Source organism: Tursiops truncatus, chromosome 4 (genome assembly GCF_011762595.2).
Source record: "Tursiops truncatus isolate mTurTru1 chromosome 4, mTurTru1.mat.Y, whole genome shotgun sequence".
Classification (NCBI taxonomy): Eukaryota; Metazoa; Chordata; class Mammalia; order Artiodactyla; family Delphinidae; genus Tursiops; species Tursiops truncatus.
In genome coordinates, this window is record NC_047037.1 from 57,729,672 (window position 1) to 57,755,757 (window position 26,086).

The following is a 26,086-nucleotide window of genomic DNA, read 5'->3' on the forward strand; positions in this document are numbered from 1 at the left end:
CTAAAGTTACAATCTCCATTCCTTCTTTGAACTGTTTAGAGTAACTTCCCAGACCTCTCTGCAAAGGAAATCACACCTGTTCAGGGTATTTTCTACAAGGGAAAGATGAATATAGCAGTAGTCAGGAAGGAAACTGCATCCAACTCCTGATCACTTCTAAATTTCCCTTTAGGGTTACAAGGTACAGATAATCACGAGATGGCAGACAACTCTCAAAACATCAGAAAAAAACAGTAGATTCACCTGATCTGTCTCCCACCTAAAACGAAAGCAAAGGAACAGCCCTCTTCCTCTGTAGCTATCTGCCATACCAGGACAGCAATGATAAACAGGAGTGTAAGATTCAGAGGTGGTGTAGCTCTAGGTGACAATAAAGTCTAGGCTGTGGTCACATGAGTGCATGACTACAGTGAAGTAAAGCTTTGAGCCTGAGGTTTTGAACAGGTTGTCACAACATGTTAAGGACACCCAGAGTGACAGTGGGTCTTAGAGTAAAAGAGATTATGAACCTTGAATAAATGAGGGAAAAAGACATGACACAAATGATAGCAAAAAAACAGTGTCAGAGTGGTCCAGACCTCTCTTTGACCTCGTGTATAAAACTAATAATGCTTCAGTACCTCCATCTAGCAACTCATGTTTTATGACCTAATTAAGTGTAATAGCTACTGGAGTGCTATGAAATTTGAAATTTCATGGCAAAAATAAATTTGCCATTTTGGTTTTTAACAAAGAGCTAAGAAAGAATGAATACTTCATTCTATCACAACTGTAAATCCATTCAGATTACCTTTATTACGTAATAGGCCTGCGTTTTCTCCTCTTCTCCCTCAGGAGGCAGCATAACAACAGTAAGAATTTCATATCTATTCTTCAGCTTATCAATTTTACTTAGCCGCTCATGAAACTCAGCACTAGTATGAAAAAGAAAAGAAAAATTAAACACTGAAAAACAATATACTTTTAAAGGACTACTGTTCTTACAGAAGACAGTTTTCTGTTACTACTGAACTCAAACAGTTTAAATATATTCTCACATTGCAATTTTATAATTCAGTGTGAAGGGTCTCAGATTTCACCCAATTTGAAAGCTAACAAGTTAGCCTGCCACAGTTTCATGGATGCTGGCAAAAAAACACAAGATTTCTGGGTCAGAGGAAAAGGCCTTTATCACTCATGGCACACCAAGTAGCATGAGCTTCCTATTTGCATTAGTTTCCCTCACTCCCAAAGTGCCATGCAGGTGAGGAGGAGCTCAAATGGATGCTGCACATACAGCAGGTTTATGTCACAACTGAAGAACCTCAAGCTTAGTTAATCCAAATATTTTATAATGGAAAGTAAGCAAACATACCTAACCTTTGCTGCAGAGGGAGATACTATCTCTAGCTCCCAAGGCTGCTCACTATCCAAACATCTTTTAAAAGATGGTCCAGTGCAAATCAAAACCACAATGAGATGTCACCTCACACCCATAAGAATGGCTACTATCAAAAAGAAAAAAAAACAAAACAAAAAACCCCAACATAGTATTAGTGAGGAAGTGGAGAAACAGAACCTTTAAGCACTATTAGTGGGACAGTAAAATGGTGCAAATGCTATGGAAAGCATGGCAGTTCCTCAAAAACTTAGAAGAGCCATATGATCCAGCAATCCCACTTCTGGGTATATATCCTAAAGAATTTAAAGCAGGTTCTCAAAGAGATATCTGCACACCAATGTTCATATATTATTCACAAAAGCCAAGATGCGGAAGCAAGCCAAATGCCCATGGACAGACAAATGAATAAGATACATAAAATGGAATATTATTCAGCCTTAAAGAGGAAATTCTGTCACATGCTACATGGTGAACCTTGAGGACATTATGCTAAATGAAATAAACCAGTCACAAAAAGAAATACTACATGATTCCACTTATGTGAGGTATCTAAAGTAGTCAAATTCATACAGAAAGAATAGTGGCTACTAAGGGCTGGGGGAAGGGGGAAATGGGAAGGTAATATTTAATGGGTATAGAGTTTCAGTTTTACAAGATGAAAAAGTTCTGGAGATCTGTTGCTCAACAATGTGAAAATATATAACACTACTAACTGTACATTGTAAAATTGTTAAGATGGTAAATTTTATGTGTTTTTTACCAAAAAGTTTTAAAAGATAGTTTCAGTTTTATAAGATGAAAAAGTTCTGCAGATCTATTGCTCAAAAATGTGAAAATACTAACACTACTAACTGTACATTTTTAAATGGTTAAGATGATAAATTTTCTTTTTTACCAAAAAAAAATTTTTAACATCTTTATTGGAATATAATTGCTTTACAATGTTGTGTTAGTTTCTGCTGTATAACAAAGTGAATCATCTATATGCATACATATATCCCCATCTCCCCTCCCTCTTGCGTCTCCCTCTCATCCTCCTTATCCCACCCCTCTAGGTGGTCGCAAAGCACTGAGCTGATCTCCCTGTGCTATGCAGCTGCTTCCCACTAGCTCTCTATTTTACATTTGGTAGTGTATATATCTCAACGCTACTGTCTCACTTTATCCCAGCTTACCCTTCACCAGCCCCCGTGTCCTCAAGTCCATTCTCTATGTCTGTGTCTTTATTCCTTTCCTGCCCCTAGGTTCATCAGAACCATTTTTTTTTTAGATTCCATATATATGTGTTAGCACATGGTATTTGTTCTTCTCTTTCTGACTTACTTCACTGCATGACAGACTCTAGGTCCATCCACCTCACTAAAAATAACTCAATTTCATTGCTCTTTATGGCTGAGTAATATTCCATTGTATATATGTTCCACATCTTCTATATCCATTCACCTGTCAATGGACACTTAAGTTGCTTCCATGTCCTCGCTATTGTAAATAGTGCTGCAAAGAACATTGTGGTACCTGACTCTTTTTGAATTATTGTTTTCTCAGGGTAAATGCCCAGTAGTGGGATTGCTAGGTCATATGGTAGTTCTGTTTTTAGTTTTTTAAGGAACCTCCATACTGTTCTCCATAGTGGCTGTACCAATTTACATTCCCACCAACAGTGCAAGAGGGTTCCCTTTTCTCCACACCCTCTTCAGCATTTATTGTTTGTAAATTTTTGATTATGGCCATTCTGACTGGTGTGAGGTGATACCTCATTGTAGTTTTGTTTGATTTGCTCAACATCACTAATCATTTCCCTAATGATTAGTGATGTTGAGCATCTTTTCCTGTGTTTGTTGGCAATCTGTATATCTTCTTTGGAGAAATGTCTATTTAGGTCTTCTGCCCATTTTTGGATTGGGTTGCTTGTTTTTTTGATATGGAGCTGCATGAGCTGCTTGTATATTTTGGAGATTAATCCTTTGTCAGTTGCTTCGTTTGCAAATATTTTCTCCCATTCTGAGGGTTGTCTTTTCATCTTTTTTATGGTTTCCTTTGCTCTGCAAAAGATTTTAAGTTTCATTAGATCCCATTTGTTTATTTTTGTTTTTATTTCCATTTCTCTAGGAGGTGGGTCACAAAGGATCTTGCTGTGATTTATTCATAGAGTGTTCAGCCTATGTTTTCCTCTCATAGTTTTATAGTGTCTGGCTTCACATTTAGGACTTGAATCCATTTTGAGTTTATTTCTTTGTATGGTGTTAGGAAGTGTTCTAATTTCATTCTTTTACCTGTAGCTGTCCAGTTTTCCCTGGACCACTTATTGAAAAGGCTGTCTTTCTCCATTGTATACTCTTGCCTCTTTTATCAAAGAAAAGGTGACCATATGTGCCTGGTTTTATCTCTGGGCTTTCTATCCTGTTCCATTGATCTATATTTCTGTTTTTGTCCCAGTACCATACTGTCTTGATTACTGTAGCTTTGTAGTATAGTCTGAAGTCAGGGAGCCTGATTCCTCCAGCTCCGTTTTTCTTTCTCAAGATTGCTTTGGCTATTCAGGATCTTTTCTGCAATTTTTTTGTTCTAGTTCTGTGAAAAATGCCATTGGTAGTTTGATAGGGACTGCATTAAATCTGTAGATTGCTTTGGGTAGTATAGTCATTTTCACAATGTTGATTCTTCCAATCCAAGAACATGGTACATCTCTCCATGTGTTTGATCATCTCTAATTTCTTTCATCATTGTCTTACAGTTTTCTGCATACAGGTCTTTTGTCTCCTTAGGTAGCTTTATTCCTAGGTATTTTATTCTTATTGTTGCAGTGATAAATGGGAGTGTTTCCTTAATTTCTCCTTCAGATTTTTCATCATTAGTGTATAGGAATGCAAGAGATTTCTGTGTGTTAATTTTGTATCCTGGTACTCTACCAAATTCATTGATTAGCTCTAGTAGTTTTCTGGTAACATCTTTAGGATTCTCTATGTATGGTATCATTTCATCTGCAAACAGTGACAGCTTTACTTCTTTTCTGATTTGGATTCCTTTTATTTCCTTTTCTTCTCTGATTGCTGTGGCTAAAACTTCCAAAACCATGTTGAATAATAGTGGTGAGAGTGGGCAATCTTGTCTTGTTCCTGATCTTAGACGAAATGGTTTCAGTTTTTCACCATTGAGAACGATGTTGGCTGTGGGTTTGTCATATATGGCCTTTATTATGTTGAGGTAGGTTCCCTCTATGCCTACTTTCTGGAGAATTTTTTATCATAAATGGGTGTTGAATTTTGTCGAAAGCTTTTTCTGCATCTATTGAGATTATCATAATGGTTTTTATCCTTCAGTTTGTTAATATGGTGTATCACATTGATTGATTTGCATATATTGAAGAATCCTTGCATTCCTGGGATAAACCCCACTTGGTCATGGTGTATGATGCTTTTAGTGTGCTGTTGGATTCTGTTTGCTAGTATTTTGTTGAGGATTTTTGCATCTATGTTCATCAGAGACACTGGCCTGTAGTTTTTTTTTTGTTTTTTTTTTTTGCAGTACGCGGGCCTCTCACTGCTGTGGCCCCTCCCGTTGCAGAGCACAGGCTCCTGACACGCAGGCTCAGCGGCCATGGCTCATGGGCCTAGCCACTCCGAGGCATATGGGATCCTCCCCGGACCAGGGCACGAACCCGTGACCCTGCATCAGCAGGCGTACTCTCAACCACTGCGCCACCAGGGAAGCCCTGTAGTTTTCTTTCTTTGTGACATCTTTGGTTTTGGTATCAGGGCGATGGTGGCCTTGTAGAATGAGTTTGGGAGTGTTCCTCCCTCTGCTATATTTTGGAAGAGTTTGAGAAGGATAGGTGTTAGCTCTTCTTTAAATGTTTGATAGAATTTGCCTGTGAAGCCATCTGGTCCTGGGCTTTTGTTTGTTGGAAGAGTTTTAATCACAGTTTTAATTTCAGTGCTTGTGATTGGTCTGTTTATATTTTCTATTTCTTCCTGGTTCAGTCTCAGAAGGTTGTGCTTTTCTAAGAATTTGTCCATTTCTTCCAGCTTGTCCATTTTATTGGCATATAGTTGCTTGTAGTAATCTCTCATGATCCCTTGTATTTCTGCAGTGTCAGTTGTTACTTCACCTTTTTCATATCTAATTCTATTGATTTCAGTCTTCTCCCTTTTTTTCTTGATGAGTCTGCCTAATGGTTTATCAATTTAATCTTCTCAAAGAACTAGCTTTTAGTTTTATTGATCTTTGCTATCGTTTCCTTTATTTCCTTTTCATTTACTTCTGATGTGATCTTTATGATTTCTTTCCTTCTGCTAACTTTTGGTTTTTTTTGTTCTTCTTTCTCTAATTGCTTTAGATGTAAGGTTAGATTGTTTATTCAAGATGTTTCTTGTTTCTTGAGGTAGGATTGTGTTGCTATAAAGTTCCCTCTTAGAACTGCTTTTGCTGCATCCCATAGGTTTTGGGTCATTGTGTTTTCATTGTCATTTGTTTCTAGGTATTTTTTGATTTCTTGTTTGATTTCTTCTGAATGAGATCCTTGCTGGGTAGAGTAATGTTGGTTGTAGGTTTTTCCCTTTCATCACTTTAAATATGTCCTCCCACTCCTTCTGGCTTGTGGAGCTTCTGCTGAAAGAACAGCTGTTAACCTTATGGGGACTCCCTTGTATGTTATTTGTTGCTTTTCCCTTGCTTTTTTTTTTTTTTTTTGGCGGTATGTGGGCCTCTCACTGTTGTGGCCTCTCCTGTTGCGGAGCACAGGCTCCAGACGTGCAGGCTCAACTGCCATGGCTCACGGTCCTCGCCACTCCGCGGCATGTGGGATCTCCCTGGACCGGGGCACGAACCCGTGTCCCCTGCATTGGCAGGCGGACTCTCAACCACTGCACCACCAGGGAAGCCCTCACTTGCTGCTTTTAATAGTTTGTATTTAATTTTTGATAGTTTGATTAACATGTGTCTTGGTGTGTTTCTCTTTGGGTTTATCCTGTATGGTACTCTCTGTGCCTCCTGGACTTGATTGACTATTTTCTTTCCCATGTTAGGGAAGTTTTCAACTATAATCTCTTCAAATTTTTTCTCAGACCCTTTCTTTTCCTCTTCTTCTTGTGGGACCCCTATAATTCGAATGTTGGTGCATTTAATGGTGTCCCAGAGGTCTCTGAGACTGTCCTCAATTCTTTTCATTCTTTTTTTTTAATTCTGCTCCCTGGCAATTATTTCCACCATTTTATCTTCCAGGTCACTTATCCATTCTTCTGCCTCAGTTATTCTGCTATTGTTTCCTTCTAGAGTATTTTTAATTTCAGTAATTGTGTTGTTTGCCACTGTTTGCTCTTTAGTTCTTCTAGATCCTTGTTAAATGCTTCTTGTATTTTCTCCATTCTGTTTCCGAGATTTTGGATAATCTTTACTATCATTACTCTGAATTCTTTTTCAGGTAGGTTGCCTATTTCATCTTCATTTATTTGGTCTTGTAGGTTTTTACCTTGCTCCTTTGTCTTTCCAGAACAGGAAAGCCAGTGCCTCTCCTTGCAAGGCATGCAGAAATATGAGAAACCTTTGGAGAACTGTCTCCTAAGATTTTGATTTTTAAATCTGCTTGTTACTTTTTTCCTTCTATTCCAGTAAATTTATATTTTTAAACTATTTTTTAACTTATATAATAATAATACTAAGAATGTTAATATATGCACAGCAACATGGACAGTGACTTGTTTGCCTGCTACAACTTCATGAAAATAAGCCTTCCAATCATGGTGAAAAGAAATCTTCAACATACCAGGTTCCTACTCCTAAAGAAAGTTTATGGTAAAATATATTAAGTATCAGAAGTTACAGCTTTGCTTATTTTTAAGTATTATTATTGTTTCATCAGAAAATATTTACTCGTCCTTTATGTGATTTTAAAAGACAAGTCTTGTTGGCCTTCTAGCTTAAGATGGTAGACTGAGCACAAGAATCTCTCTCCTCCTTCCTAAAATGGAAAAGATTAAAAGAAAAATAAACCAAAAAACCCACCACAGCTCTGGGAAAAGAAAGAAAATTTTTTCATGAATTCATGAAAAATGGAAAACAAATGGGATATGATTGACAGGATGAAAAAAAATGGAGATTCAGAAGATTATATAGTAATAAGAGCCATTTTTCACCAAAGAAGTCTGGAGAAAATCCAAACTCAGTAATAAGAAATAAAAAGAGCAAGAGTGATCTCTGAGGCTACTGTCAAGGTAATTAATAAAAGGATTGCCTATAGAACATCTAGGCCACTCTCCTCAACCCCTCAAAGTACATAGAAATGTTGGCAGGAATTATTTATGCTCCAGTGATAACCCTCAAAATTACCAGAGTTCCTAACATTGTATGTTGAAGCTGGAGAGAAAAGCAAAAAAGAGCATGAAGTAATTCCAGGCTTCCACAACAATGGAGGTTAATAAAAGAGAAAGGCAGTGCCAGCCAGAAATGAAACCTTTCGTTGCCCAAAATAAACCCCTTATGCTCCTTACAGGACAGACTAGCCCAGAGCTTACAGTCAGCCCTCCCAGTTAGGGGAGAGACCTGTTAGAAAAAGCAATCTACCTAATTGCAGAAGAAACCCATACCAGCCAGCTATACCAATCACCATGATTATTAATTAAGCATTTGTTAATAAATATAACAGAGAGCCAAAGATTATCAGCATTTATGAAAAGCTAACGGTATGAATGAAAAGAACAAAATGAGCAAAGACAGAATAGACCCTAGGAGAAACAAAGATAATGTATGGGATAGAAAAAAACCTTCAAAGTATTCTAATTAGTATCTTCTAAAACATGAAAGGATATTACATCCAAAAATGCCCGTAAAACAAGAATGGGCTGCTATGAAAAGAAAGAACCAATGAAAGAATAAGAGTTCTCTCAAATAATCTCCACTTTTTAATTTAAAAGTAGTAAATAATACTGGGCATGGTGGGCACACGCCTGTAGTGACAGCCACTCAGGAGGCTAAGGCAGGAGGATCTCTTGAGCCCACGAGCTCTGTACTGTAGTGTGCTATGCCAATTGGGTGTCCGCACTAAGTTGGGCCTCAACATGGTGACCTCCCGGGAGAGGGGGACCACCAGGTTGCCTAAGGAAGGGTGAACTGGCCCAGGTCGGAAACGAAGCAGGTCGAAAGACTGAATCAATGATATAGAGAGAGGAGAAAGACAGAGGGGCAGGGGATGGGGAGAAGACAGAAAGGATTGTAATGGGGTGAGAGGGAATATCTTAAAAAGTGGAATAAAAAGAATAAAAAATTAAAATGAGAGAAAAGTTAAGAAATCTGGAAGACTAAGCATCCACTAAAAATAAGCAACAGATGGAGAGAGTGTTGTGAGAAAAAAAATTGAAAAACTAACAAAAATATTTTCCTGATATGAAGAAAGACTTGAATGAAATAATTGAAGGAGCTCACTAAGGGTCAAACAAGAAAAATGAAAAAGGATAAAACACCCAGACGCACCCATGAAAGTTCTGAAATCCCCCAAATAAAAACATTGTCCCAAAGCTTCCAGAAAGAACACAAAAACCAGGTTCCCTATCTGGAACCAGACCTCCCATAAACAACACTTTAATCTGGAAGAATATGAAACACTTTCAAACTTCGACTGTAATTCAAACATGGGGAAGAATAAATATGTTTTAAGCATACAAGGACTCGAAAATTTCAGAAAACATCAGTTCTTGAGAAAAAGTTTCAAAACATATTCCAGAGAAATGAAATAAGAATCCAAGGAAATAGAGTAACAAAAGATACATGAAAGAATATTAAACCAAGAAACAAGTAAAACATGAAGCTAGGTTGAAATTATTGCTGGCAATTGGCTGTACAGTTTAATGCAAGTTATAAGAAAGAGTTCTTTTCAAACTAGAGACATAATATTAAAAACAAATAACAACCCGAAACTATAATCTGTGATTTCAATAATAAATGAAAGATGGAGAAAGGAAATACAGCAGTAAAACACGCTAAAAGTTGTAACTATTTTAGGAAGGAAAAAATAATAGTAACTAATCTTCAGTATTCAGAGAGATAGGAAGATTAGAATTTCTTTTGAATTTAAAAATAAACAAAATAATTTAAATTAGAATATACATACTACAAACAAAGAGGAAAAAAGGGAAATTCAGTAAAACCAATGAAAGAACAGAAAGACAAAGAGAATACCTACCATATGATCCAGCTATTCCACTTCTAGGTATCTACTCAAGAGAAAAGAAAGCATATGTCCATACCAAGAACACATATGTTCATAGCAGCTTTATCTGTAATAGCCCCAAACTGGAAACAACTGAAATATTCATCAACAGGTAAATATATATATAAATTAGGGTAGACACATACAGTGGAATGGTACCACTTAGAGATAAAAAGCCAAGGTCAGCAAACCATCCTATACCTGCTACTTGTTTTTGTACAGCCCATGAGCAAAGAATGGCTTTTACATTTTTTAATGTACAATGGTTGAAAAATCAAGAGAAAGTTTCTATTTCATGAAATATGAAAATTCTATGAAATTCAAATTTCGGTGTCCATAAAGTGGAACACAGCCACACTCATTTATTTGCATATTGTCTAGGGCTGCTTACACTCCATAGTGGCAGAGTCAAGTTGTTGCAACAGAGACTGTATGGCCAGCAAAACCTATAATATTTACTATCTGGCCGTTACAGAGAATTGTGTGGGATACAGCTAGGTAATACTTCAGGGAATTGCTTTAGCCTTCAAAGTTGAAAACTAATTAGCTAAGCATCTTATCTCAAGAAGTTAGGAAAAGAACATAAAAATAAATCCACAAAAATAGAAGAAAGAAATAGTAAATGTGAGAGCAGCAATTAATAAAATAGAAAATGAATTCACAATAGAAAAAAATCAGCAAGAGTTTATTCTTTTCAAAGAGTAATAAAATTCATTAACTACTGGCAGGACTTATCCCACCCAAAAAAGAGAAGTCACAATAACCAATATCAGGAATGAAAAGCTACAAGCACTGCAGCTATTAAACATATAATAAAATGATATTGTGAACAACTTTATGGTAATAACTTTGAAAATTTAGAAGAAATGGAAATTTTTTCCTAGGAAAAATATATAACTTACTAAAATAGATTCAAGAAAAAAATACAAGATCTTCATTGTCCTATAACCAATAAATTGATTAAACCAACAGTTGAAAATCCCCCTCAAAAAACTCCAGATGTCCAATGGCTTTACTGGTGAGGTATTTGAAAATTCAAGAAAGATATAATTCTGCTCTTTTACAAGCTTATGCAGAGTGTAGAAAAATAAGAAGCACAAAGATCATTTTATAAAAGTAGATGTAACCTTAATAACCTGATAATTTGACAAGGGCAGGAGAGAAAAAGAGAATTATAAGCATAGATGCAAAAATTGTATTAAAATATTAGCAAACCAAATCTAGATACATACAAAATGTAATATGTAACAAATAGCTGTATTTATTACAGGAATGTAAGTTTGTTTTAACTTTGAAAAAGCATCAATATATTCAATTATATTAACAGACTGAAGAAGCTACATCATATCAGTGAGTACAAAAAAAGCATATAATAGTCAACATTCATTCCTGATTAAACAAATTAAAACAACCTCTTAGCAAAGGATGAAAATAGATGGGAACTCACTTAATATTATAAAGAGAATCTCAAAAAAACACTATAGTAAACTTGATACTTAAAGATAAAACAGTTAAAACTTTCCCTTTAAGATCAACCACCTGCAAGACAAGGGTACCTGCAATCACCACTGCTATTCAGCATTGAACTGGAGGTTAGATAACAAGGACAATAAAGTAAGAACAAGAAAAGTTATAAAGATTGAAAAGGAAGACACAAAACTGTTATTTGCAAATGATGTCAGTGAAATACCTAGAAAGTAGAATCTACAGATCAATTGTTAGAATTAATAAAAATTTAAGCAAGGCTGCTGAATACTTAATATACAGAAATCAACTGCATTTCTATACACCAGCAACAAACCAAAAATGAAATGCTTTAAAAGGAGATAACACTGATAGTAACATTAAGAAAAAATAGCATGTATCCAGGAATGAATCTTATAAAAGAAATGCGAAATCTCTAGGGGAAAATTGCTTCAATAAATGCAGCTGTCGGGTATCCATAAGGGAAAGCATGTTATTGGACCCTTACCACAAACCATACACAAAAATCAGTTCCAAGGAGATTAATGATCTTAAGGTAAAAGGATAACTCTAAAGAATGAGGAGTTAGCCTAAGGAAAGAGAGGGAAAAGCATAGCTTTGTAGCTAAAATATGGCCTATGTATTATATTAAAAACTTTTTCAAACAAATAAGAAAAAGATGGACATCCAGGGTGGTGGAGGGAGCAGTCAGTTCTTCTGACATTACTCTTAACGTTTTCAAAATTCGTGAGCAGGATTTTAAAACTCTAATTGTTACCTTATATTTTGCCGTTCTTGATCAACACATCTTATTTGTGATGCAAGCATTTTTTTGTGAACCTTAATTTCTTCATTCCGTTCTTCCATAGCAGTGTGTAATTGCTGTTTTCTTTCTTCCAGAGAAAGAACTTCTTCTGCCTTACTGTGAAGCATATCTCGAATACGTTTAACCTCAAGTTTTAAAAGATTGTCTTCTATCATCAAATCCTATCAACATAACAAAATCGTCAAATATTGAAATAATAATTTGCATATCCAAACCAAAATATATTTCCTTTTTATTGCTACAAAAGTCAAACTTGAAAATATAACATTTTCTAATTTGACCATTGACCAAGATATTAATTAGGGTTAAATTTAGACTGCTCTGAGTCATGACTGATTTTCCTTTTATTTTTATTTTAAGGAAAGGGTTTATGGTTATTCCAAGTCTTTTATTATAATTCAATTTTAAATTCAAGTTTACTAAAATAACAAAAAGAAGAACTTATAAAATTGAAAGTTACAATGTCCAGCAAATATATGAAACCCAATGGATGAGCATTTTTATATTCTAAACTAAATCTTACAAAATAATGTGTAAATACCTTTTTATTTTAAAACAGTTCAGTCATGAGTAGAGTGCTGACACAAGATCACACTAATAGATCAATTTTCAGAATAGAAAGCCCAGAAAAAACACTCTAGAATATAATATTTTACAAATTCAAAACAAAGCTTGTTAGCTGGAGAAAAGATTAGATCCCCATATCTCATATGTACCAAAAATAAATGCCAGATGAATGAAAGAACTTAATGTAAGAGATTAAACCAGTGCAGCCACTAGGAATGTAAATATCTGTTTGATTTTTAGTGTGATGAAAAAGTTTCTAAGCATAAAAATTATACAGGGAAAAACACTTAAACATATAATGTTAAAAAAAGTTTTTATGTCAAAAAAAACTGAATAGAAATTTAAAGACAATGGGACAAATATTTATGAGTTAATATTTATGAGTTAATATTTTAACATATGAAGATCTTTTGCCAAGCATTTAAAAAATATAAACCACCTGGGGACTTCCCTGGTGGCGCAGTGGATAAGACTCTGCACTCCCAATGCAGGGGGCCCAGGTTCAATCCCTTGTCAGGGAACTAGATCCCACACGTGTGCCACAACTAAGAGTTTGCATACCACAACTAAGGAGCCCACGAGCCACAACTAAGGAGCCCACCTGCCACCACTAAGACCCAGCACAACCAAATAAATAAACATATAAACCTCCTAATGGAAATATGGGCAAGAAAATGAACTAGAAATCCAAAAGAAAAATTATGGAATATAACATAACAGAAAAAAATGTTTATACATTTTAATTGAAACATAAGTATTTTAAATTTTATGTTTAAACATAAAATGTTTTAAAATGTCACCAATTTCTAAAGTGCAGACTAAAAACAATGAGATACCATGTTTGCCCATCAAATTAACAATAATTTTATAAATTATATTATCCAGCCCTGGTGGTGGTGAGTAAAATAGAATGCTTACACACTGCTGGTAGGAGTATTAACTGAACCCTCTAGAAGGCAATTTGGCTTGAAAATAGTTTCAAGACACCGAAAATATTCACTTTTTGAACCATAATTATACAGCTAGAAATTTATCCTAAGGAGATACATGAACTGTACAATGAAATATGTGCACAGTACATGATAGCACCATTTAGAATAGCCAAACACTAGAAACACATATCCAAAAATAGGAGATGGTTAAATAAATTACGGTAACTTCATGCAATGGACTGTAGGAAGCCTTTAAAGATAATTAATGTTTAGAAGACATGTGCAATATACTTTTAAATTTTTGAATATAATATATAAAGCCAATTTTCTTTAAAAGACTGAAAGAAAATAATATACTATAACACTTTATCTTCTGTACAGTGATTATAGTGACTTATTTTCTTCTTTATAATTTGGTATTTTAAATTTTTCTACGATTAGCATGAAAATATGTGTTTTTTAATATTATATATACATATGATTTTATTGCACCTGTTTCAAAGCTTTGGCTTTATTAAGTTCTTTCTCTGATCTGTCATTGAAGAGGTTTAGTTCATTTATTTTGGTCATGAGGGACTGTTTTTCATCACGATTTTTACTATTTGACTTCTTGATGAAGTAAAGATCATTCTGTAAAGAGGAAAAAACGGTACATAAATACATATTTTAAATAACAATATTAAATACATACTACTAAACATGACTTACATTAAACTATATGCTCCATTAAATATTTATAATAATATAATATTATAAATCTCACCCTTCATGGTCTTATGTCTCTAATAGAATATACATGGATGTTCACATAGAAGCATTTTCATTTTTATTATCTATTGATGTTTGGGTTCAGTTTGAGTTCAATAATTCTAGGAAATATTATGTATGATTACAGTTGAAATTGAACTATTAAGTCATTGCCATTTACAGGGAGAAATGGGAGGGTGGAGTTCAAGCTTTGGTTAAATACATGGTTCACCTTCTGGAGTTCATTATTTGATTCAACCCAAGTCTCAGAAGGTAAAAACATTAACAGTCTGAGAAAGCATAGGGTCTTGGTTAACTACAAGCTCTGGAATCAGACAGCCTTAATTATATATTAGCCATCCAACCCCAGTGGGCAACATACTTTTCCTCAGTTTCCTCATTTCCAAAATGGAGATGATAACTATACCTACCTACCTGGGTTGTTGTGAGGGTTAAAGAATTTACTGTCAAAGAATATGTGCAACAATGTTTGACACATGGAAGTGTCTATTATTATTATTATTATTACATACATAATCACATACTGCTGGAGAGAAAAATGCTAGATAAGATCTAATTCCACTGAATGAATAAATGGGTCATACATACTCAGATATTAGTTTTCTAGCTTTATACCAGTTTGTATCCTCCCTCCCACTCAGAACCAGAACAAGGTTTGTTCCCTTTGTCCCCCTTAGCCCCTCTTAGGGGACATAAAGCAAAAAGTTTCTATTGCCAAGATCTGTCTCCCTTCTCTCTCTCTCTTTCTCTCTCTCTCTTCCTCTGTCCCTTCCTTCTTCCCTCCCCTGCCCTTCTCACTGCCTGTATTTCTCTGAACTATCAGGACTTAAGATTGAAGCAAGACATTAAGAATTTTTTTTCACATAAAGATGTGATTTCATAAAATTAACTTTTAGAATGAAATTTTTAATTTAAGGTAATTTTCAACCAGAAGAAATTTGTCTCTACTATTCAAAATAATAGATGGAGTGGCATGGGAAAGAGAATGCAGAATGACTTTACAATCTAATGCTACTATTGAGAAGAGAAAACCTTCATTAGAAGCTTAACTAGCTTTAATATCTTTAAAAATTCACTTGCATTTCTATTAATTTATTTACCTCTCTGTCAAAACCAGCTGGGATAGGCATAAGTACTAGCCAACTGCATAATGGACAGAGCCCCAGGGTAGCTAAAAGGAGGAACACTAGAACCATCCTCACACAGGAAAACAGACACAATTCAGGCTAGGGTCAAAAAACATGTCCAGATACAAATGTCACCCTCCTATTATTCTGTAGCACTAATATTCTCATATTCTATGTAATTAAAAAAATACCATTTATTGAGTACCTACTAAAAGCACTGTGTTAAGACATACATTGCTTCTAATTCTCCCAAATGCCCTAAAATAATATTAAATATAGTTTTCCATTTTAAAATGAGTAAACTAGGACTCAGAAAAGTTAAAATATCAGTTAGTGGTGTAACCTTGACATTCAAAACCGGTTCTGCTCTTTTCCACTAAACCAAGGAAACAGTCTTCTAAAAATTTAATCAGGCTACAAACCACTCCAAACCAATATTTTGTCATGTTAATTTTTTTTTTCCCTAATTTAAAAAAGTAGTAGCTCCCTTTCACCTTTGTAGCCCTGAAGGAATTCAGGGCAATTCTTCTTAGAACCACTAGAGGACACTCATCACTAGCCTTTCCAGCTGTTTAACATTTTTAAACCTTTGTAGTTCTCCCCCTATTCAGGTCCATGTTTTCACTCCTTCACTCTTACTTCCCAGTTACACTTTAACATAGGTTTTATATTACATAGATTCCCCAACACAGGTTTTATATTGCCATAAACATTAAAGTACCTAAAGATGAAGAACATTTTTACCGTATTAACAAAACTGAGTCATCTGAAATATGTAACTAAGTAAATATTTGAATAACAATAGATGACCCATAAAAGAGCAGCTTCTTTTAGATGCCACTTCAGACATAAAAAGCAATCAAGTTATTATGGCAGATACATAATAGAAAACTGGAATTTATCAATTTTTTTAAATCATGTACTATTTAAGACTATTTTTAAGTCACATGGACCACGGATCAAATCCTAGCTGTAATCATGGACAAGTTACTTAATCTGTAAAACAAGTATTATCTTCATCACAAGACATTTATAAGGATTAAATGAAATAAGATACTAAACGCATATACTTAGCATACAGTAAATGCATAATCAATGGTAATGTTACATTCTCATAGTCAGTATAGAAATATAAGCATTAGCTCATACACTTGTTATATATATGGGTAGCTTGGCAATTATCCTATCCAAAGTCAAGTCTTAGGAACATGTTGACTTAAAATGATGACTAGGATATTTGAAGCATAAAAAGTATTTTAACTAAGTTACATGAAGCTTCTTGATCTGTGTTTCCAAAAGGTTAAATGTAGATTTTTTCTCTTCCAATGTCTTTTGAAGTTCAACAGTTTTTGCTTCAAGGGCTTGTTTTTCTTCTGAGTTAATATCTCCCTTTAACCGTGACATTCGGCGTTCCACTTGTTGAATGTAAAAATCCTGTTACAGGTTTTAAAGATAAGTTAGTAAGAAGAAACGGTTAAAACCATTTCTATAAATGCAAAAACACTGTAAATACTTTCTTATGAATTTGGCCTGATGTCACCATTTACTAAAGTCACTTTCACCCTTCAGTGATTTATAGAATGAAATCCTTCTTACTGTAAGGGGAGAAAGAGCAAACTATTCTTCAACAACCAGAGTACGTGATAGTAACACAGAACTAATCTGAAAATATAATAAAGCAGCTAGGTGGTCATTTATCATACTGCCATGATGGAACATCAGTAAATCCACTGGATTTACATGGATATGGATTTTTTGAGGGTACATTTTCTAAGGAGTACAAAAAAAGAATCACAAATTGTTAGCCATGAAGGTTTCAAATATGAACTTCTAAAGAATTATTCTGAAAATTATACTTTAGAGTCTAATTTTGAGAAACTAAGAACACATTAGATGGGGAAATTAAGACGTAGAGAGGGAGGACATTAAGAAATTAACATGAGACAATATATAAATAGAACAAAAAAGGAAAAAAATTTAAAACATTTTTTGGTCTGGGGGTGGGGGTGGGGATGGGGATGGGGATGCCGATGTTTGCACAACATACAGTCATAGGGGTTTGGGGTTTTGTTTGTTTGTTTGTTTGGTCACGCTGTGTGGCATGTGGGATCTTAGTGCCCTGACCAGGGATTGAACCCGCACCCCCTGCAGTGGAAGCGTGGAGTCTTAACCACTGGACTGACAGGGAATTCCCAACATACAGTTTTTCTAGGTTTCAGACATCCCATTCCTTGTTTTGTTTTACTCCAGGTCCAATTGCTCCAGGTTCCTTTAAAGCATGGTCTCCCTCACTAGAGCTGTCGATCCTCTTCTCTATTTATTTCAGATCAAGAAAAAAAAATAGCTTTTAAGGTCCCCTCACCCTTCGCTGACCTAACATGATATCCCATCTTCAGCATCTGTCTATCCCCCCACCCCAAGAGTTCTTAGAAATCTTTGTTTTCTTAGGACACTGCAGTATCTTGACCATCACAATTATAACAAATCAATATGAAGACATTCATAAGAGTAACATCTACCTGATTGTACATAATTTCTTGCTGCTGTAAGGTTTCAAAGTCCAGTTTATGTAACTGATGGTTGAGGTGCTTTAGAGAAGAACGGGTTCCTTCAATTTCAGATACAACAGCTTTTTCTTTCATTGTCTCAGTCTGTAATACCTGAACTTTCTTAAATAGCACATCCTTCACTATGTTCAACTGAACTTCTAATTCCTGATAATAAGAATAACAATGATTAATGAAATATAATACCTTGTAATGTTTTATTGCATGAATATTATAATTTGGGGGTCATAAATGAACCCTCATTTTAGCCCTTAAGAATATAAAGCCCTTCCCACAGTTTCAACAAATCCCCAACATTGCTTGTAGTCTACTCCAGTCTAGTAGACTAGAATAGTAGTTTTCTATTCCTGTGTCATGCACCTTGATCTGTCATCTTAATTCTATCCTATGTCACCTTAGCCTTAGAACTTGACCATTCCACTGGTTTCCTTAGAACATAAAATATACTGAAGACACACAGCTTCTAAGTTCACAAAGTTTACTAAAGTCTTGAGAGTGTTAAGGGAAGAAATCTCCCACCTTCTTTTTGGTACTATCCAGTGGTGAGCACATAAATTTTAACCATCAGCTTTCTAGTAGATGGGAGGTTACGGGGAAGAGGCTGATTTCTATGATTATTTTATTCCCGCTATGGCCAGTTTCAAGCTACTAACATGATTCCTCTAAATGCAGAGCTAGGAAGAGATATGCCATAGCAGACCATTATGCAGTGTATCTACTAGACAGATATAACAGATGTTAATAGTCTTAAGTAACCTTAAAAGCATAGATAACAGTAAAATGCAGTAAAATAATTTGGAAGTGATATGTGCTGAGTACATATTTTATTTTTAATATAATTTATTTAATTGTAAGACTATATAATTTGATTTTTAATAGTAGCTATGTTTAGCAGCTGACTTAAAAAATTCCAGAAAATTTAACTATCAGCTGTTGTGAGCTGGTGAGAGCTGGCCCCAACACACTACTGGCACTATCACTATCCCTTACACCTTGCCTGCAGCTGACTTCCCTACATGTGCAGCCCTCTAGCAAATAGAAACCGGTACCCTATTCCCACTTCTCCTTTCTCAGGAGGCAGGTCCGTCTTGATCTCACAGTGTCACATCAATGTATTCTAGGTTTCGAACAGATCTCCCACGCCAAGATCTATTGAAAGCTCTCATTTTAAAATGTTGAAATAATTTCCCTCTGTGTTCTTATACCCAGATAAGCATATTTCCCTTTGGCATTCAATGAACCTCAATATGAAACAAAAGAAGTCTGTGACTGGCACATTTAAATTTTCACAAATCAAGAAATATAATCTGATATAACCTTATAAAATGCATTCTTTTTCATATAATAGACAATTTTCACTGGGTTTAAGACCTTCTGAGACTGCTTGGCAGAGTTTTAAAGTCAGTGCTTGGTGGTGAATAACACAGAAAAATATATAGAGTTGAGATTTTTTTCAAACAAACAAAAAACCCCAATAACTACAAAAAACGAGATTATGAACCCAGCCCTGCTACAGCACAATCAGTACACATGCTGCCAATCTTATTGTTTCCTAATTCAGCTAATTATGTCTTCAGAAGGTGTATTTCATACAAACTTCACAGTATTTACAGACTTCTAATAAGTTCTAATACTATCCCGTTCCATGTACTACAGAAAATCATGCTCTTAGGGGCAAAAAAAATCCACAACTTTCTTTTTTTAATAATGTTGTATGATTTGGACTCAAATACCACTCAAGTCAAGACTGTTGCATGACTTCACTACTCAGGAATTTTAAACATACAACAGCACACTGAGGAAGCTGGATTCTATCCAAATATAAATGCAACCATACTTGATATAAGCCTCAGCAAATGGGGGATTTTACCACCACCTTCAGCTACCCGTCCTCTTCCCCCATCAAAAAAAAGAGTAAGGGCTTCCCTGGTGGCGCAGTGGTTGAGAGTCCGCCTGCCAATGCAGGGGACACGTATTCGTGCCCCGGTCTGGGAAGATCCCACATGCCGCGGAGCAGCTGGGCCCGTGAGCCATGGCCGCTGAGCCTGCGCGTCCAGAGCCTGTGCTCCTCAACGGGAGAGGCCACAACAGTGAGAGGCCCGCGTACCGCAAAAAAAAAAAAAAAAAAAGAGTAAAAGCAGAAAGTAGTGCCTACAGTGATAGGTCACATAAATAATTTTGAAGTTTTCAAAGAGGGAACGGTGAACCAGCCTTTTCCAGTTCCTTAAAAATCGGCTTTAATTCTACCAGAATGCCAAAGAGGTTAAGGTAGAAGGGGTATGCCAGTGAAGTTAGTAAAAGTGTTAGCATTTAAAAGTCTGTTTACCAATAAATGGTGCCAGCCTGGAAGAGGTTAAAGAGATAGCAGATGATGAAGAAATACATGCAATGAACGTAGACCACTGGGGGGAACTTGATCACAAACAAAAAAGATGATAATCAGGTGGAAATAAGTTGTAAAACACGGGCATTTTTCAAGATGCATTTGCAATGTAAGAACATATATACAAGGACTTCCCTGGTGGCACAGTGGTTAAGAATCCACCTGCCAGTTCAGGGACACATGGGGTTTGATCCCTGGTCCGGGAAGATCCCACATGCTGCGGAGCAACTAAGCCTGTGTGCCACAGCTACTGAGCCTGTGCTCTAGAGCCCGTGAGCCACAACTACTGAAGCCCGTGTGCCTAGAGCCCGTGCTCCACAGCAAGAGAAGCCACTGCAATGAGAAACCCGAGCACCGCAACGAAGAGTAGCCCCTGCTCGCAGCAACTAGAGAAAGCCTGCACGCAGCAACAAAGACCCAATGCAGCCAAAAAAAAAGTATAGGAATGGCAAACAGGGACAGAGACACAGTAGGCATTGAGAAGACATGGAATTTAAGATAGAAGGGCTATACCTCTAAAAGAAGACAAAGTTAAATGCTGAAAGTGAAGCAAATGGAGAATTAGGAGCTGAAGATAAAAAGAGGTCCAACAACTTAACAATCTAATTACAAATGCAATCACCCCAGAAATCAGAGCCTCGTAAAAGACCTCCTTCTCCTCTGATCTCAAGAGTCTAATTTATTCACTATTGCTAAATTTGCTGTGATTTTTTTCTTTAATTTATTTATTTTTGGCTGCGTTGGGTCTTTGTTGCAGTGTGCAGGCTTCTCATTGCGGTGGCTTCTCTTGCTGTGGAGCACCAGCTCTAGGCACGCAGGCTTCAGTAGTTGTGGCACACGGGCTTAGCTGCCCCACGGCACGTGGGATCTTCCCGGACCAGGGCTCGAACCCATGTCCCCTGAATTGGTAGGCGGATTCTTAACCACTATGCTACCAGGGAAGCCCTGCTGTGATTTTTTTTAAAAAAACGAAACTAAACTTACTTTCACACCTCTTTCTTCCTCCTTTAGCATGTCTTCCAAGTTGGTAGCTTTCTCCTCTACAGACGTAGTTTTCTCAGTTATCTGCTTTAATTTTTTTCTTACAATCTGATTATGATTTTTAATTTTGTGTAACCTATAGAGAATTTATACGGAAAAAATAGAAAACATGTCTAAAAGATATTTAATGCAAACAAATAAGGAATAGTTTATCCTAAGATTTCTTCATATAACTTGAAAATTTCTTTTGCCATAAATCTTTTTATTATCAATGCGTATATAATAAGCCATAAAAATATTGTTCCTAAGCCTTTGTACTGAAAAACCCAGGAAAATTTTTTTAAGTTTAATAATTTAGTAGCTATAATTTTACAGTTATTTAACCAAAAAATCAAATATTCAATAATTTTTCTAGAAATAGTCAAAAACTATAAACATATTTAAATACCTTTTTTCTTACCTTGTTGTCTCTTCATTAATGTCCTTCTTTATTTTGGAAATATTTTTCCTCAGAGCTTCTAAATCACTAGAACTTCTATTCACAGTGGCTTTTAAAGTATCCAGCTATTTATTAGTTAACAGAGAGAAATTATATATTTACTCTACATCTTATAAATTAATATCATTTCTGAGAAGTTCTATTATGAACACATTAATTTCTAACTTACATCACAACCATAAACATAATAACCATGTTGCTGTAATACATATTTAACAATTTTTCTTTTTGATCTGATATTAAATTTTGAATAACTTGTAAATCCTGGCATATTATAGAGAACTACATATATGAGTTAAAAGTGCATAGAACAAAAGCTTCACAACATTGTATGTGGCAATGATTTCTTCAATATGACACCAGAGGCACAGGCAACAAAAGAAAAAGTAGACAAATTGGACTTCGTTAAATTAAAAACTTTTGTACAACAAAAACAATAACAGAGCAAAACGGCAACCCAAAGAATGGGAGAAAATATTTGCGAATTATATATCTGATAAGGGATTAATATCCAGAATATATAGAGAACTTCTAAAACTCAACAACAACAACAAAAACCCAGCCTGACTCAAAAATGGGCAAAGACCTTGAATAGATAGTTCTCTAAAGAAGAGATGCAAAAGGCAAATAAGCACATGAAAAGACATGCAACATCATTAGTCATTAGGGAAATGCAAATCAAAACTACAGTGAAATACTACCTCACACCAATTAATACAGCTACTATCAAAAAAACCCAAAATAACAAGTATGGACAAGGATGTGGAGAAATTGGAACACTTGTGCACTGTTAGTGGGAATGTAAAATGGTACAGCCACTGTGGAAAACAGTATGGCAGTTCCTCAAGAAATTAAAAATATAATTACCATGTGATCAGCAATTCTGAAATAATTGTTCACCCATGTTCACAGCAGCATTATTCATAATAGCTAAAACATGGAAGCAACCCAAGGCCATTGACAGATGAATGGATAAGCAAAATGTGGTATATACACACAATAGAATAGTATTCAGCCTTAAAAAGGAACAAAATTTTGACATATACTGTAACAGGGATGACCCTTGAGGACATTATGCTGAGTAAAATAAGTGAAATAGGCCAGTCACAAAAAGACAAATACTTTATGATTCCATTTATATGAGGCACTTAGAGTACTCAAACTCACAGAGACAGAATGTAGAATGGTGGTTTCCAGGGGCTGGGAGGAGGGGGAAATGGGAAATTATTGTTTAATGGGTACAGAGTTTCAGCTTTACAAGAAAAGAGTTATGAAGATGGGTGATGGTGATGGTTGTAAAACATTAGGAATGTATTTAATACCACTGTATACCTGAAAACAGTCAAGATGGTAAATGTGTGTTATATTACATGTATTTCACCACAATAAAAAAATTTTGAGGAAAAAGAAGTACTCTTATATGCTACAGCTTGTATGAACCTTGAAAGCATTGTGTAAGTAAAAGAATCATGACACAAAATGCACCATATTGTATGATGTCCAAAATAGGCAAATCATAGAGACAGAAAGTAGATCAGGAGTTGCCAGGGCCTGGTAGGAGGGGAGAAAGTAAGGTGATTGCTAATGGGTATGGGATTTCTTTTTGAAAGACAAAAATATTCTAAAATTAGTTAGTGGTAATGGTTTCACAACTCTGTGAAATACTAAAAACCATTGAATTGTACACTTCAAAAGGGTGTATTTGATATGTGAATTCTATCTCAATAAGCAAATTATAAATGAATGAATACCTGCATTCTTTTCTGTAATTGGTTTAAACTTAAAAATTGTTGAGAATGAGCTATTAGCAGTGACATTTAATTTATGCAAGAAATTCACTTATTTTACTTTTTCAAGATCTTAATAATTCTCTTCAGACAGAAAAAAAAATCTTTCCTTCTTTATCAGGAATATAAAGTATAACAACTTATAGAATAAAAAGCTCTGCAATATTCCAATTTCCCACCCAAATAGCAGTAACTTCAGATAACATGGCCTCAAGGCACAAATTTCATAAAGATCCCTTTATTCCTAACTAAGGGGATTGCTAACTCTCCCTATGGAATAATCTAGTTGGCATGTATGCTCAAAAAAAGAAAAGAACAAAGCAGGAGAATTTTATTCTCTCTTAGTCTGTTTAAAGACATTATACCACTACATTGTCCCACTACCACATTGAAATATTTTCCCTTAACAAGGTAAGAAACTGAACTTCAGCAGGTAGTTCCACCTAGAATTTGAGAGTTAAAACCACCATACACATGTAGCACTGGAAGGACACTTCAAGTTACCACCGATGTCAATAATTCATCTTCACATTTGCTCATTTGCCGGTTATCTTATAATTATGATTTCCAGCCTAGACCCTTCAGGAGCCTTTTGCCTTGGGTCACTTACAGAACACTATGTGTGACAGTCAAGTTGGTCACTGCACAACTCCAGAGGGAGCCCTTCACACCACCTGTGATGTGAATGACAGCCCCCTGTTGCCTTCATCCAAGCAAGGTCTCATTAGAGTATCCTAAAAGTGCCACAACATGAAGGGATGTAACAAAAAGAACTAGAAGACAGTTTCTTAATCAAAGGAAAGGCTTTATGCTTATTTGTATAGTAATTTGTTATAAACACACAAACCAGTCTTTTTAGTTGACATACCTCATCCTTCAGCTGAATTCTCTTAGTTTCATGACATTGATATTCCGTTCTACATTTTAAAACTTCACGATCAGCAACAGAAATTTTTTTCTCATACTCTGTGTTATTCCCAATCTCACTTTCCAAAAACTTGATCTTTTCCTTAACCAAATTTTCTTTTTCTCTTATTTCCTGTTTTATCTTTGCTAGTGCCTAGGATTTAAAATACATGTTAAATATATATTTAATATAACAAACAAAACTAAAACTAAAAGGAATTTAGTTTTTCTATAGCATTTATTTTACCAAAACTTAAGAAAATGTTTTTTAAAGACAGACTGATTTATATGAATAAAATAAAATATTAATATGCCACATACTAATATCTATAAGCTCATTTTTTAAAGATCTCTGTATTTTATTTCATCCATCTGGTACTTTGCTAAAGGGATGAGAAAAATGTCAATTTTTCATCAACAAAAGGTGACATGTAAAAAATATAACAGTATTGAATAGTTTTCACATGGAAAGTTGGATTTCAATGAAATTTTCCAAATATTTCACAAGACCAGTTTCTTTCATTTTTTGAGAATTTTATTTTTGTTATTGGTTTCTGTAGGAATGTCTTCACGCAGGCTTTTTGCTAGTCTTGGGGATACAAAATAACTAGAGTATACAACGTAGTAACTGAGGTATGGACAAAGTATTAATACTATGGGAGCAAAGAGATAATGAAATCTACCCAAGAGAAATCATTAAAAGGCTTTACCTAAGAGCCTTCATTTGAACCGGGCCTAAAAAGATAAATGGGGGGCTTCCCTGGTGGCGCAGTGGTTGAGAGTCTGCCTGCCGATGCAGGGCACACAGGTTCGTGCCCCGGTCCGGGAAGATCCCACATGCCGCGGAGCAGCTAGGCCCGTGAGCCATGGCCACTGAGCCCGCGTGTCCGGAGCCTGTGCTCCGCAACGGGAGAGGCCACAACAGTGAGAGGCCCGTGTAGCGCAGAAAAAAAGATAAATGGGGATGCATAAATACTCTAACATGGTTAAGGTGCAGGGTGGGAGGGCGGGTATGGAATGGGGACATAATAAGAAAGGTTGGAGACAGATGATAGGGATTAGGCTGGAAAGGTAGAGGTTAAGGCCAAATGGTGAAGAATTCAATTTTTCAATTGCCATGTTAAAGAGGGTCAGCTTTTAAGCAACATGGAATAAAGATTTTAGAGCTGGGGAATAAAAAGATCATATGTGGTTTTCACGGGTGATTCTGATGGCAATATGTTAACTGAATTGGAGGGAGAAGGAAAATTTACCCTAAAATATACTTCTTCCAATTCTTCTGAAATAGGGTCCCATCAAACAACTAATCCCAGGAGACTGGGTCAGGGGAGAGTATGTGTTCTAAAATCAGTAAGTTTTAGAAATGCTGCATGTAATATTGTACATATTAGCATATTAAATCAATATATATCTGAGATTTACTGCATTTTAAAAAACATTTTAAATTTGTTTAATCTAGTATTCCCATCTATATAACAATTAACATTCTATAATTGTAACATTCCATCTATCTACTATGTTCATTCAATCTTAGGAGGTCAAAACTTCCTAAGTTTATATGTGTCAAATGATTATTCTAGAATTTCTTGCCTTATATTAATTTTTCTACCACTTAATCAGATGTTTTAATTCCTACTTCAGCGTTCACATTTTTTAACAGGGCAATCTATTCACAGTTAAGTTTTCATACAGGTGATG

General features: G+C 35.5%; 2 protein-coding genes across 6 annotated transcripts in view; one reads left to right on the top strand and one right to left on the bottom strand.

The window, feature by feature from the left end:
* The window catches only part of TTC14 (tetratricopeptide repeat domain 14), a 33,744-nt gene extending 19,947 nt beyond the window's left edge, over nucleotides 1-13,797 (top strand). The window contains exon 13 of the mRNA XM_019946146.3: nucleotides 11,946-13,797. Coding sequence (XP_019801705.1) covers nucleotides 11,946-11,995 — 50 coding nt within the window. The 3' untranslated portion in view covers nucleotides 11,996-13,797. The remainder of the gene's footprint in view (nucleotides 1-11,945) is intronic.
* Nucleotides 1-26,086, bottom strand: part of CCDC39 (coiled-coil domain 39 molecular ruler complex subunit) — a 48,335-nt gene that overhangs the window by 9,723 nt on the left and 12,526 nt on the right. For 4 of the 5 annotated variants that reach the window (XM_033855511.2, XM_033855513.2, XM_033855512.2 and 1 more), the window contains 8 exons: nucleotides 24,351-24,542; nucleotides 21,657-21,760; nucleotides 21,200-21,332; nucleotides 17,785-17,979; nucleotides 16,535-16,699; nucleotides 13,863-14,000; nucleotides 11,824-12,032; nucleotides 791-914 (listed from right to left, as the gene is read on the bottom strand). In XM_033855511.2, the coding sequence (XP_033711402.1) occupies nucleotides 791-914; nucleotides 11,824-12,032; nucleotides 13,863-14,000; nucleotides 16,535-16,699; nucleotides 17,785-17,979; nucleotides 21,200-21,332; nucleotides 21,657-21,760; nucleotides 24,351-24,542 (1,260 nt within the window). The remainder of the gene's footprint in view (nucleotides 1-790; nucleotides 915-11,823; nucleotides 12,033-13,862; nucleotides 14,001-16,534; nucleotides 16,700-17,784; nucleotides 17,980-21,199; nucleotides 21,333-21,656; nucleotides 21,761-24,350; nucleotides 24,543-26,086) is intronic. The other variant, XM_073803923.1, reaches the window with a different exon arrangement.